Here is a 12,980-nt window from a genome sequence, read left to right as displayed (position 1 = left end):
GAGAGAGAGAAGAGAGCTGTCTTTCATGTGCTGGTTCACCTCCCAGATGGCCACAACAGCCCTGGCTGGATCAGGTGGAAGCTAGGAGCCAGAAACTTCACCTGGATCTGCTGCGTAGGTCACAGAGGCCCAAGCACGTGGGTCACCCCAACTGCTTTCTTCCATACGTTAGCAGGGAGCTGGGTTACAAGTGGGGCAGCTAGGAGTTGAAATGATGCTCATGTGGGGTGCTGACATTCCGGGTGGCAGTTTAACCCATACATTTCTCTTTTAATTTCCTTTCCCCACAAGCGCTCTGAAGTGCCAGGAGAGCAGATGCTTGGCCTGTGATTGGAGCTCAGCAGAAGTTTGGCTTTTCCGGCGGGGGGAGCTGCTGAGGTGCTCCATAGTCCGTCCTCCCTCGGGCGCCCACCGTCTCACACTCCTCCCTGCTTTCCTGCACCTTGCCTGCCAGGAAAGAGATCCTAGGCAGGTGGCAGGATGCGCTATGACTCATCTGACAGCAGACTGAGTCTTTGTCCTCTGCCCCGTGTCTGCCCCAGCCTCTGGGAACACCGCGTGGTGCGCTGTGCCTGCTTTCTCTGTTGCAAAAGACACGTGGATACCGTGAGCCCGAGAGGATTTAAAAGGTCTGGTTCGTGCAGCTGTCTGGTTGCTCTGTTTTCTGCAGTCTTTTCCCTGGAAGAAGGACCAGAGCATGTTTGCACCATGCTGGCTGGCAAGAGTCAGGGATTCCTACCCCTGGGCTTGTGTCTCTGCCTGGGTGCATTCACGCCTGTCTTTAAAGGTAGGTGTCGTGGCTGCTTACACCCAGGCCCCTTTTCAGCTCTGCGTGCTCACTTTCCTTTCCAGCCGTACTTGAATGAACAAGCACATCTGAAGGTCTCTGAATAAACACAGCAAGTGTCTACAGCGGAACCACCCCTGTTGCGGCTACTGATGTATCTGTTCGTTGTGTGTCCATGAGGTTTAATCGGTAAGGTGAGATTCGGGCGTGGTATGTGTAAATCACATTCTATTACATTTTCCTAATTAAACGTGGCTTCTCAATGCAAATTAAGGAGAATGCTGCAGTTTTCAATCTCTCTCTGCTGTGGATGCCTTCCATTTGCTTATCTGTAGTTAGAATTTATTTATTTCCAATGTGCCGATTTATTTGCTAGCTGACATGATGACTGGGTGAATGCGCTTGCTCTTTTGTAGATAATCATCTTCATTTCAGGAAACACATTGTACGATAATGCTGAAATGCATCCTAAGAGTCAGATCGTTCATTTGAAAAGTTAAGACGTTGAAACGGGGTGGCAGCTGCTCTGCTAGGCATCACCACGTTTCCCGGGACTGTTGGGCGCAGGGGGCTTGCTTTTCGAATTGGAGGAAGGGAATATCTAAAATGTACCAAAGGAGAAAGATGGGAAACAAGGAAGCTTTTGAATCTGTTTCATGAAGAACTGTCCTTGTTATTCCTAACTAGGGCAGCAGGGACGCTGCTTCACGTTTAGCAATTTTTCTTCTTCTAAAGCCTTAGTTTTTCACTGCTTCCACATGCGCCTGCTGGGCCATCTCGTCGGTTGGCAGCACAGCAGCCCTCCTCCCTGAGAAACTTTGCCAACCCATTCCTTGTCTTTCCTTGCCACTTAGACATTTCTGGGAGTGGAGGGATGTGCAGGGGATACTGTTTCCTTGGTCAAACATGAACTTGATGAGAGACCATGTAGAGAGGCCATTAATGACACGAACTGCATCAAATGAAAGCAAGCTACTTATTTTTAGCACACCCCTGGAAGAATACAGCAAGACACATAAAATGATGATCTAGAATCTAAACACCTGAATTCTGTTCCTCAAGAACTAATTTGAAATCCTCTTTCAAAGGCTTCAGGCAAATTTGCCTGTATGTAAAAACTTTCATTCTTATAAACATCCCCAAACAGCTGAGTGTCTAAAATTGATTTTGACCAGGAGGATGGTTGTGAAGTCCCTGATGAAATAAGCCAACAGTGACTTTGGTTCACTCGGGGAAGGTGCCCCCTGGGTACCTTGCTGGCCATGCTGGATCCATCTCTCAGACAACAGACTGGTCCTTTATCACCACAGAGCTTCTTTCTCTGCTCAACAGATGGTCGGCTTTGTATAGTGATATAAACAAAAGTTCCAAGCCCTCACCTGACCCTCCCGTTTACTCCCCTCCCCCAGGCTGTGCGGGCTGTGCATCTGAGGAGAGACTGTTTCACAAACTGTTTTCTAAGTATAACCGGTTCATCCGGCCTGTGCAAAATGTTTCGGATCCTGTGACGGTGTATTTTGAAGTGGCCATCACGCAGCTGGCCAATGTGGTGAGTGCTGTGGCTCCACGGTGGGCTGCTCTAGGGGTCATGGAGATGGGGCTCACTCTAGGAGTCAGGCAGTTCTCCACCGTGGCTGCTCTCCAGGGACTCCAAATTGGACAGGCACGCCTGCGTCTGCGTGAGTGCTGGCCCTTGCATGTCCCGTGGCCAAGGAGAGGTTCCCCCGGCAGCACCACACGTGGGAAGGTTTTCCTAGCCAGTTCATCAGCCAGGAAAAGTGAACCTCTTCATCCTCATCTTGTGGCCATGGGAGTTAGACATTGGAAGAGCACTGACTCTGAGGTGAATCAGGCTCATGCACCCCCAAAGCGCCTCCTCTTTTTATTCCACACAGGCACAGAATATGCATTAAGTCTGCTGTGTCTAGTAACAAAGGCGGAAAAAGTGCAGCTTGTTTCATGGATGGTGTTATCCACTCCTGAAAAGGGGATGATGAATGTAGAGATTTTAATTTATTGTGGCTGTGTTCAAGGGCAAGCAGGACCAAAACTCTTTCTCTCTCTCTTTTTTGAGTTGACTTTATTTATTTGAAAGGCACAATGAGAGAGAGAGAGAGAAAGAGAGAGAGAGAGAGAATCTCTTCCACTCGTTCACTCCCAAAATACTTGCAACAGCCAGGGCTGTGTCAGACTTAAAACAGGAGCCTGGAACTCTAACCAGACTCCCACACAGGTGGCAGGGGACCAGGGACTTTGGCTATCTTCTGCTTCTCAGGATGCAAATTAGCAGGTAGCTGGGAAAGGCAGAACTGGGATTTTAGCTGGACACTCAGGCAGGTGTCCCAGGTGGCGTATTAGCCCCCATGCCCACTGTCTGCTGCCGGATTCACAGGCTTGGCAAGGAGCAGGAGGTAAGGCGAGAAGGGCCAAGGGTGCAGAAGAGACAGCGTGACGTCCCTCAGCAGCTTTCCTAGGAGTCCCCTGACAAGTTTTATTTTCTGTCTCCATTACCTCTAGGGAGACGGAGCAATGTGGTTTCCTTAAGTTGAAATCTTATTTTGAAATAATTGTAGACTTATATACAGGGATTAGAAGTATGCATTTACACTTTGTCCAGCTTACCCTTGATTTATAAAATTTTACCACTTAAAAATGTGATACATAAGTGGAATCACAACTAATATGTAAATATATGGAATTGATTTTTTTCCCACTCATTCACTCATTATAATTTCCTTTTTCTTTTTAAATTTTTTATTTTCTTTTTATTTTTTTCCCATTCACTTTTTATTATATTTTTGACCATCTTTACTTAATTAGGGTTTAAGGGCTATAGGAAAGTGGGTTAGACTGTTATTTCCATATTGTTTCCTTCATGTATCTGAGGTAAATGGGGATATTGAGGGAGAAGCCCCACCCAGTTTCCCACCCACCCCAAGTCCCGGATGTGGGGCATGCTCTGAGGGTCTTGCTCAAGTGGTTTTGATAGTTCATGAGTTATGAATTGCTGTCAATCTCACCACTCCAAGCACGATGAGGCCATTGAAGAACCCATTGATTGACATAGTCCATCATAGAGTCTCCGTTTGCCCAGTATTTGGCTGCCAACACATAGCTGAGGTGGCTGATTGACTTGTTCTGTCTTCTGTCTTTTCTTGCTTAGGGTTCTGAGTCCGGCATTTTAACTGGGGAGATCCCCAAAGAAACTGTCTGAAGTGTTCCCAGATCAGATTCTTGTATGTACTAGCAAGTACAGGGCCCAGCATAGTCCATCGCCCTGATCAGCTGGTGGTTGCAATTGCTGGGTTGATTCTGTTTTTAGCCCCGACTTCTACTGGAACCAATGGGTGTTTGCAGTCCAGCCTGGTTCTGCCCAGCACTTACTCGGCATCACTTAAACCAGTGGGAGCTGCAGCCTGGTCAGAGCGACCAACAATAACTCCCACCAGGCCCTCCCCCTACCCTGGTTTGCCAGTATGTGTAGCAGACTAGTCCAGAATGTTCCACATCCCATTCGGCTCCTGTACATGTCAAAGGGCATTAAAACTTAGTTCCATCTAATCAGCTCAACTATCCAGCCCTCATGTATGTTGTTGGGTGCCTCACTGTCTAGTGACCCCAACCCCTGTCCTAGTTTTTGTGCCCTCCTGTGGGAGTGGTAACCCAAGAGGGAGGAGCCCATTATTTCCCTCCCAGGCCTCTCCCACTCCCAGATTATGCACTCTCCAAGTGGTTCTGTGGTTTGATTTGACAGAAAAAAATAGATTTGTGGGCCCAGCATGATAGCCTAGCGTTTAAAGTCCTAACCTTGAACGTGCCAGGATCCCATACGGGTGCTGGCTCTAATCCCGGCAGCTTCACTTCCCATCCACTCCCTGCTTGCGCCCTGGAAAAGCAGTCAAGAATGGCACAAAGCTTTGGGACCCTGCATCCACGTGGGAGACCCAGAAGAGGTTCCTGGCTTTGGATCTGCTCAGCTCCAGCCGTTGTGGCCACTTGGGGAGTGAACCATCAGATGGAAGAAGATCTTCCTCTCTGTCTCTCCTCCTTTCTGTATATCTGCCTTTCCAATAAAAATAAATAAATCTTTAAAAATGATTTATTATATTTATTTGAAAGGCAGAGTAACAGAAAGAGAGATACAGTGAAAGATCTTTTATCTGTTGGTTCACTCCCCCAAATGGCTACAGTAGTCAGGGCTGGGCCAGGCAGAAGCCAAGAGCTTCCTCCAGGTCTCCCCTATGCATGCAGGGGTCCAGGTGCTTGAGTCATTTTCCTCTGCTTTACCAGGCGCATTAGCAGGAAAGTGTACCAGGGAGTATTTTTGCCACGTGCTTATTGAGGAACATTGGGATCAATTCCAGTTGTGATCTATTGCCATAAGGCTGCTATGGACAGTGGTGTGTAGACTTTTGTATAAAGATCAATCTTTCTGTCTCGAGGATAGATGTCTAGCAGCCCCATTGTTGGGCCGTGTGGTTGTTATCAGGTGAGCTCTGTGGCTGCTCCGTGAGGCAGGGCAGCTGGTTTCCTCCATCCACAGACCCGTTCTGCTGCTGCTTGAGTTCCCAGCTGGTCTTTAAGCACTTCCGATAGCTTCCTTCTAGGCAGGCTGGCCTTTGTCACAAGGTTTTCTGGTGGATGCTTTTAGGGTCAGCAGGTGACTGCTGTGCCTCTCATGGATCCAGGGCAAAGCACCTGCCTAGTGTCTGTGATGGCCTGGCTCTTCTGAGTGGTACACTTAATCTCTGTATTAGATGAAGCCCTCTTGGTCCTTTGGACTTGAACCTCTGAGTGTTACTGCCCCTAGAAACAAGTCCCTCTGAGATGATAACTCAAAGTCTTTAATGCATTTGAGCATCCACTGTTTAAGTTCCCCAAGGAAGAGGCTTCAGGCCATGATGCCAGCAAGCCGGGTGGTTTTGTTGGCCTCCCATGGCTGTGCTAGACTCTCTGGTAGTGGTGCCGATGCCCACTGCTGTGGCATGGAATTGGATGGAGTTGGTTGATACCTCTGAGTGTGTCCACACTTACGGAGCTTTGACAGTCCATGGCGGAGTTACTGGGGAGGTGGCACTGTTGCCAGGATGATCCTGCCCAATGAACACAGTGTCTAGTGCAGAGAGCAGCAGGCATTGGCAGGTGGAAGGACTTCTGTTGCTGACCTCTGAAACCCTCTGTGGGCTCAGGTTAGTCTTGTGATTGACAGCTGGGCTGTGCAGATTTCAAGGTGACTCCTATCCAGAAGGCATTGGCCACAGGCTTGGGTATTTGGGGAATTATGAACTGCTTTGCCAAGAGACAAACACCTACAGGTCACTTTGCTTCTGCACACCAGTGGGAAACCCAAATGCAACTCCTTCTGCTGACCTTTTCAAACCAGAACACTTAACCACAGCTTGACACAAACCAGTTTGCAGGAGGAAGCCTGGTGAAATCTCTCTTTAGGGACCTCCAGAAAGGCAGCAATGAGAAGGGAGTGGCCAAATAGAGTGCCCCTGAAAGGCTCTGTGATTCAGGGCAGGCTTGTGGTGAGCACATCTATTGGGAGATTGCTGCGGTGTTTAGAGAAGTAAGGTCAGCTGAGGAACTTTCCAGAATCCACTGCTGGCCTCTGGGGATCCTCCTGGAGTCTCCATGTGGTTGTGTTGCAAGGCTGTCCGAGGCTGTGTCTCCAGTGGTCTTCATGCTGAGTTGTACCTGCTTAGGAACTCATTGTGTTTGGGACACCAGCCTGGAATGTGTTCCCTCAATGGCCCCGGGTCTCTGCAGGACAATGCGGCACTTGCTACGCTTAGTCACTGCCAGCTCCTAGAAACCTTCTTTGCTGTGTGCATCCACACATACATAGGTGTAGACCACTCCAGTCCTCTTCATTTTCCTTTCAGAGGACTGGACATTATCTTGTACTCTGTTCTCTTACATCTCCCTGTCTGACAGCTGAAACACCTGAAGGAAAGGGCGTGTGGCATCCAGCGGCTGCTCTCATCACTTGCTGGTGACTTGGTGAATGTTTGTGCAGTGAGGGCCTGAGTTGGGATGAGCGCGGGCGCAGAGATGCTGCTCGTGGTGCTCCACCCCGCATCAGAGTCTAGGTTTAAGTCCTGGCTCTGCTGCCTGCTGAAGAAAGCTCTGGGAGGCAGTGGTGACAGCTCACGTGGTTGCATCCCTGCCACCCACCCACATGAGAGGCTCAGATGGAGTTCCAGACTCCTGGCTTCAGCCAAGGCCAGCCCTGTCTATTGTATACATCTTGAGAATGGACTGGCAAATGGAAGATCTTTTTCTGTGTGTCTGTGTCTTTACCTTTCAAAGAAATAACACTAAGTATAAAAGAAAAGCCCAAGGTGGTGGTGCAAGTGGGAAGACAGGATGTCAACTGAGTGTGTGGCAGATTCCACCTAGAAAACAGAGCTGCCACTGACCTTGGGAGGTGCATGGAGTCACACAGGCACAGGACTGAGAGCCACAGGGATCTGATGCATAGGGTGGGAGGAAGGCTTTTAGTATGTGAGTAAAAGCAGAAACAGCAGGCGCAGAACCTGTATCATCCACGGCATTTCTCCTCCCTCCTCCTGCATACACTCTTATTTTCTTGAATAGGCCCAGAACCCTTTGTGGGCTGCTGTGACAGGAAAGGCTTCACCCAAGAGGTGAGCCCTACATTAGCTCTGCAAGACAGGAGTTGAAAGCCATGATCCCTCTCAAAGTCAAAAGGATTGGCTCCAGACCACACCTCTGGTTGCATAGTAAATGCTATTCTGCTTTCTCCCCACTGTTATTCGAAATGCAAAGAGAAAGACACACGCGCGCACACACACACACACACACACACACACAGATAGGTTTATATCCCAAATCCTGGCAGCAGACAGGGCTGGGTAAGGCTTACTGTGCAGGTACAGAGGCAACATAGAGCCCCAAAAAGCAAGTCATGAACTCATGCAGGAGACAAAAAAAAAAAAAAACAAAAAAAAAAAAAAAAAAAAAAAAACGCCCCGAGGAACCAGAGGGTCTGGAACGTGAACGCATGAAACTTCCATTTTCAGAAAGGAGGGGTCCTGTGGCCACGGAGTTTGCGCTGGAATTCATCTTTGGGGGAGTTAGCCAGTGGATTAAAGATCACTCTCTCTCTTTCTCAAATAAATAAACTTTGCTGTAAGTGACCCAATTCTAAGCTCTTCCAATCCAAGGTGGCCTCACCAGTGCTGCTGCAAACCCACTCTTTCCTACCTGTGAAACTTGCTTGGGACTCATTTGGGGTGATTTTTGCTCATTACTTTCCTCCTTTGCAACAAAGAACTCAGACCTGTGTCTTTTGTTAGTGGCAATTCTTGCTCTAAGTTCCACTTCCTCTGCAAGGATGTTTGAGGCTAAGAAAGTACTATTTCTTCTCCCCAGGATGAAGTAAACCAGATCATGGAAACGAATCTGTGGCTGCGTCACGTACGTGTCTCTACTGGATGTGCCCCTGTTTGACCCATGCCACTGGATGTTGCCAGTGGTGTTCTTTTCCATCCCCAGGCTCTGAGAGAGTCTAGATTGTTATCTAGTGTGGCATCCCCACCGTCTGCACCCAGCTCTGATGACAGCTGACCGGAAGCCAGCTTTTCAGGTGCAGAAAGCTTGTGACAGAAGGGTCTCTGAGGTGGACAGTGCTGTCCTTGTTGACTTCTGTTCACAAGTCTTCTACTTTTACCATCTGGGATGTGAGTTCCAGCAACTGATGCTCACCCATTGGCCCAGAGAAGATGATGGCTGAAGCCAGGAACATACAGGTTACATTTCTACCAACTGTCTGTGGGTCACGTCATTTCCTTCTTTCATAAAAAATCCTCAGCCCTTCACTCAGTGGTTGTAGCAAACTCATTATTACAGATTAGAACATTTTAAAAACAAATATTAGGAAATATATTGCTACTCTAGTTTGGGTAAATCTGTAAAGCCACAGAATATGGAAATGAAGCCGGCATATAAGATAAGTCAATAACTGATAATCGGTAGATAATTATCTTTTAATTATTAGTATTATCTATTATTATAAATTGCTGAAATCAGATCCACTGTTTATCCCTTATTTTTCATAGGTGCAACCTTTCAACTCCATTTTCTAAAAAAAAAAAATTGACCTAATGGGGTCGGCATTTGGCTTGGTGGTTAAGATGCTGTTTAAGACAGCACTTTCCCCATGCAAATAGCTGAGTTCAATGCCCGCCTCCCACTCCTGACTCCAGCTACCTGTTGCTGCAGAGCCTGGCAGGCCAGTGGTTGTGGCCCGAGTTACTGGACTCCCGCTGCTCCCATGGGAAACTGGCATGGGATGCTCAGCTTCCATCTTTAGCACTAGCTCAGTGGCGGCCAGTGCTGGCAGAAATCAAGAAAATCCAGAATCCGATTTCTATTTCTTTCAGATCTGGAATGACTATAAATTGCGCTGGGATCCAACAGAATATGATGGGATTGAGAGTCTTCGAGTGCCAGCGGATAAGATTTGGAAACCTGACATTGTCCTTTACAACAAGTATGGGTCTCTTTCTGAAGCTCCTTTAGGCGCCTGGGCCCACACAGCAAGAGGACCACCCCTAATGGGTCTGCTTTGCTTTGCAGTGCTGTTGGCGGCTTCCGAATGGAAGGCAAGACCAAGGCTCTCCTTGACTACAATGGGACCATCACCTGGACCCCACCGGCCATCTTTAAGAGCTCCTGTCCAATGGATATAACCTTTTTCCCTTTTGATCATCAAAACTGTTCTTTGAAGTTTGGCTCCTGGACTTACGACAAGGCTGAAATTGATCTCCTGATCATTGGATCAAAAGTGGACATGAATGATTTTTGGGAAAACAGTGAGTGGGAAATTGTTGATGCTTCCGGCTACAAGCATGACATCAAGTACAACTGCTGTGAGGAGATCTACACGGATATCACCTATTCTTTTTACATCAGAAGACTGCCCATGTTTTACACCGTCAATCTCATCATCCCTTGCCTCTTCATTTCGTTTCTGACCGTGCTGGTCTTCTACCTGCCTTCAGACTGTGGTGAAAAAGTGACGCTCTGTATTTCGGTTCTGCTTTCTCTGACGGTGTTCCTGTTGGTCATCACAGAGACCATCCCCTCCACCTCGCTGGTGATCCCGCTGGTGGGCGAGTACCTGCTGTTCACTATGATCTTCGTCACCCTGTCCATTGCAGTGACCGTGTTTGTGTTGAACATCCACTACCGCACCCCCGCCACACACACCATGCCCAAGTGGGTGAGGACAGTGTTCCTCCAGCTGCTCCCCCAGGTGCTCGTGATGCGCAGACCTGTGACCACGATGGGGGAGACAGCTTCTGGTCGGCATCCCAAGGGCGTGGCCCGTAGGCCTGCCAAGGTCAAGTTTGCTAATCGCGTGGAACCTGAACTTCTTAAGGAGCGCTACCGCTGTTGCAAATCCAGTGAGCCTGTCCCCAGCAGGAGGCGAGTAAGCCACCAGTGGGAGACTGAGAACATAGAGCACTCACCTGAGGTTGAAGATGTGATTGATAGTGTTCAGTTCATAGCAGAAAATATGAAGAGCCACAATGAGACCAAGGCGGTAAGTGCTCAGCCCTTCTGGTCCAGCCAGCCAACTGCACCTGGAGCAGCCACAGGGGGTGGGCACTGTAGAGGCTTGCAAGAGGTCAGGCAGCCTCAGCCTGCAGCCCAGTGTGGTGTGGATTAATGGGGGCCAGCCCCAGGGAGAGGCTTCACCTCTGGAAATGGGACCTCAAGTGAGATCTGGTTAAAGAGAACATTGCGGGAGTCCTTGGGTCATGAACCCAAGAGTGCCTGTGTGGGAAACAGTGGCCGAGAAAGCCGGGAAGGGAAGAGTGTCCCCAAAGGGTGGAGGGAAAGGGCTGCAGAGCAGCTTGCCTATGAGAATGGTCAGATCCAGGGCATGTACCCGGCAACTCCAACCCCTCCAAGTCTCCTGGGGAGGGAGTGAGGAGGCAGTGTTGATCAGATGAGCCCGCAGAGGTGTTGTGAGCTGCCACTGTTCTGCTTCTATCTCTCAGAGCCCACAGCAGCTCAGACCCCCTCCACCTGCCCCATGCCAGCCCCCACCTCCACCCCATCCTGACAACAGAGGCTCGTGTGGATTCTGCATACCAAGAGCATGATCAGGGCCTCACATACACCCCCACCCTGCCCCACCCCACTGGAAACTTGGGTTGCAGCTCCTGGTGTCGCCTCTTGCCACAGCTGCTGGCATCTGCACGACTCGAGTCTGCCCACTTGGCACAGGGGAAGAGACTCCAGAGGCTGTCAGTCACACAGGGTCCACCTCACCTGTGGGATGATGTTATCCACCTATCTAGGAGAGAAGCCATGGGCTGGGTCCCATCTGGTAGGGTTCTTAAGATGTCACCCCTGAGATGGTGACCAGAGATGGAAGAACAGGAGCTGCTGCCCAGAGGCCTCGACAGCAGCAGCAGCAGCAGCAGTACATGTCCCAGGGGGATGCCATGTGTGCCCACAGGCTCCTCTGCTCCCAGCGCCTCTCCTGTCTTAAAGCCCAGAGTATCCAGTGGGGTACATAATACAAGTTGAGATATTAAAGGAGAAGCATTTCTCTTTCTCTCTTTATTTTATTTCATTTCATTTCATTTCATTTCATTTTTGAAGGTCTGTTTATTCCTTCACTTAGAAGGCAGAGTGGAAAGAGAGAGGTCGTCTATCCACTGTACTCTCAAAATGGCTACAATAGTGAGGGCAGGGCCAGGTTGAAGTCAGGAGCCTGGAACTCTACCTAGGTTTTCCATATAGATGGCAGGGACGCAAGCACTTAGGCCAGCTTGTGCTGCCTTTCCAGGTGCGTTAGCAGGGAGATGGATTGGAAACAGAACAGTCAGAACTCAAGTTGGCACCCTGATAGAGAACGATGGCGTTGAAAGTGGTTTAACCCACAGTGCCACAGTGCTGGCCCCTCAGGAATCAAGCAAGCTCTGTGGCCCAGAGACTCATGACTCATTGAGTTCTTTAGACTCAGTAGTCAGTGGCATGAGGCACCTGCCACATACTCTCTTCAGACAATCCACAGGAGACACAACAGCGCTGACGCTTGAATGAAGGAGTGCTGGGAAACAAGCATCATCCTCCTTGATGGTTAAGAAGCTGCTGAAGTCACCCGCGTTTTATGTGGGAGCACTTGGGTTCAGGTCTGAGTTCTAGCTGTTGACTTCAGCTTCCTGGGAATGCAGACCCTAAGAGGCAGCAGTGATGGCTCCAGCCCCTGGCTTCCTGCCACCCCAGGATCCTTGAGACCTGGATTGAATTTCCAGCTCCCTGCTTCTACCCCAGCCCATTCCCAGTGGTTGTGGACATTTGGGAAGTGACCCAGTAGATGGGAGCGCATCTTTTCTCTCTCTCTCTCTCTTTACACCTCTCAACTAAACACATAAAAAAACATTGTTGGGGAAACCTTTGGAAAAGAAACTGCTTTGTGAAGCAGAGTGTATTTCCTGCAGTTTGGGTTCTTAACAGTGTTGCCTCTTTGCATTTCAGGTGGAGGACGACTGGAAGTACGTGGCCATGGTGGTGGACAGAGTGTTCCTCTGGGTGTTTATCATCGTCTGCGTGTTTGGAACAGGAGGACTGTTCCTGCAGCCACTACTTGGGGACACAGGAAAACCATAACACACGTTTTTCCTTTCATGGCCATGAAATTGCTGACACTATATTTGTTCTAGACTCTTCTCCGTAGGAAAGGGACATAGAGCTTCTCACTTAAGTCTCTCGTCTTTTGGAGCTGATGATTAGAGGATAAGAGCACCTCATTGCGAATGGGGAGCCTGACCACCCTGCTTTGTAGCATGGCAGAGCAGACAGCAACCGCAAGCTCAGAGGGCAGGCCAGGCTCCAGGGCTCCACGCAAGCTAGACTTTCAGGAGTTCCAATGACTCATATTATAGCTGAACTAAGTGATTGACATCAAATTGCACTGGGAGAGGTTGTGTTGCCTCTCCAGTTTGTGCTGTGTATCCATTAAATGACACATGTTAGATGTGAAACCTGGGCCTTGGTAACATTTGTAACACTTGTAAACTCTTGAGTTCTTGCTTTTTTTGTGCATGCCTCTGTGAAATAGCTCATACAGCATCATTAATGTGTAATATCCATGGATTTAAAAACATATATGGCCATGTGATCATGGCTGCCGCACCATTTTGGT

The 12,980-nt window shown here is 49.0% G+C and overlaps 1 protein-coding gene across 2 annotated transcripts; it reads left to right on the top strand.

Moving 5' to 3' along the window:
- Positions 1-708: 708 nt before the first annotated feature.
- On the top strand, positions 709-12,547 carry CHRNA6 (cholinergic receptor nicotinic alpha 6 subunit). Of its 2 annotated transcripts, XM_004592744.2 has the most exons (6): positions 709-787; positions 2,197-2,336; positions 8,189-8,233; positions 9,199-9,308; positions 9,395-10,364; positions 12,314-12,547. In XM_004592744.2, the coding sequence occupies exons 1-6, from the start codon at positions 709-711 to the stop codon at positions 12,443-12,445; spliced, it is 1,476 nt and encodes a 491-aa protein (XP_004592801.2). In that variant the 3' UTR covers positions 12,446-12,547. The 2 variants fall into 2 exon arrangements, with proteins under 2 accessions (XP_004592801.2, XP_058525793.1); XM_058669810.1 differs by lacking the exon at positions 8,189-8,233.
- The last annotated feature ends 433 nt before the right edge of the window (positions 12,548-12,980 follow it).

This window comes from Ochotona princeps, chromosome 11, assembly GCF_030435755.1.
Source record: "Ochotona princeps isolate mOchPri1 chromosome 11, mOchPri1.hap1, whole genome shotgun sequence".
NCBI classification, from domain to species: domain Eukaryota; kingdom Metazoa; phylum Chordata; class Mammalia; order Lagomorpha; family Ochotonidae; genus Ochotona; species Ochotona princeps.
The sequence above is the reverse complement of the archived record's forward strand: the minus strand, read 5'-3'. Positions and strand labels throughout refer to the sequence as shown.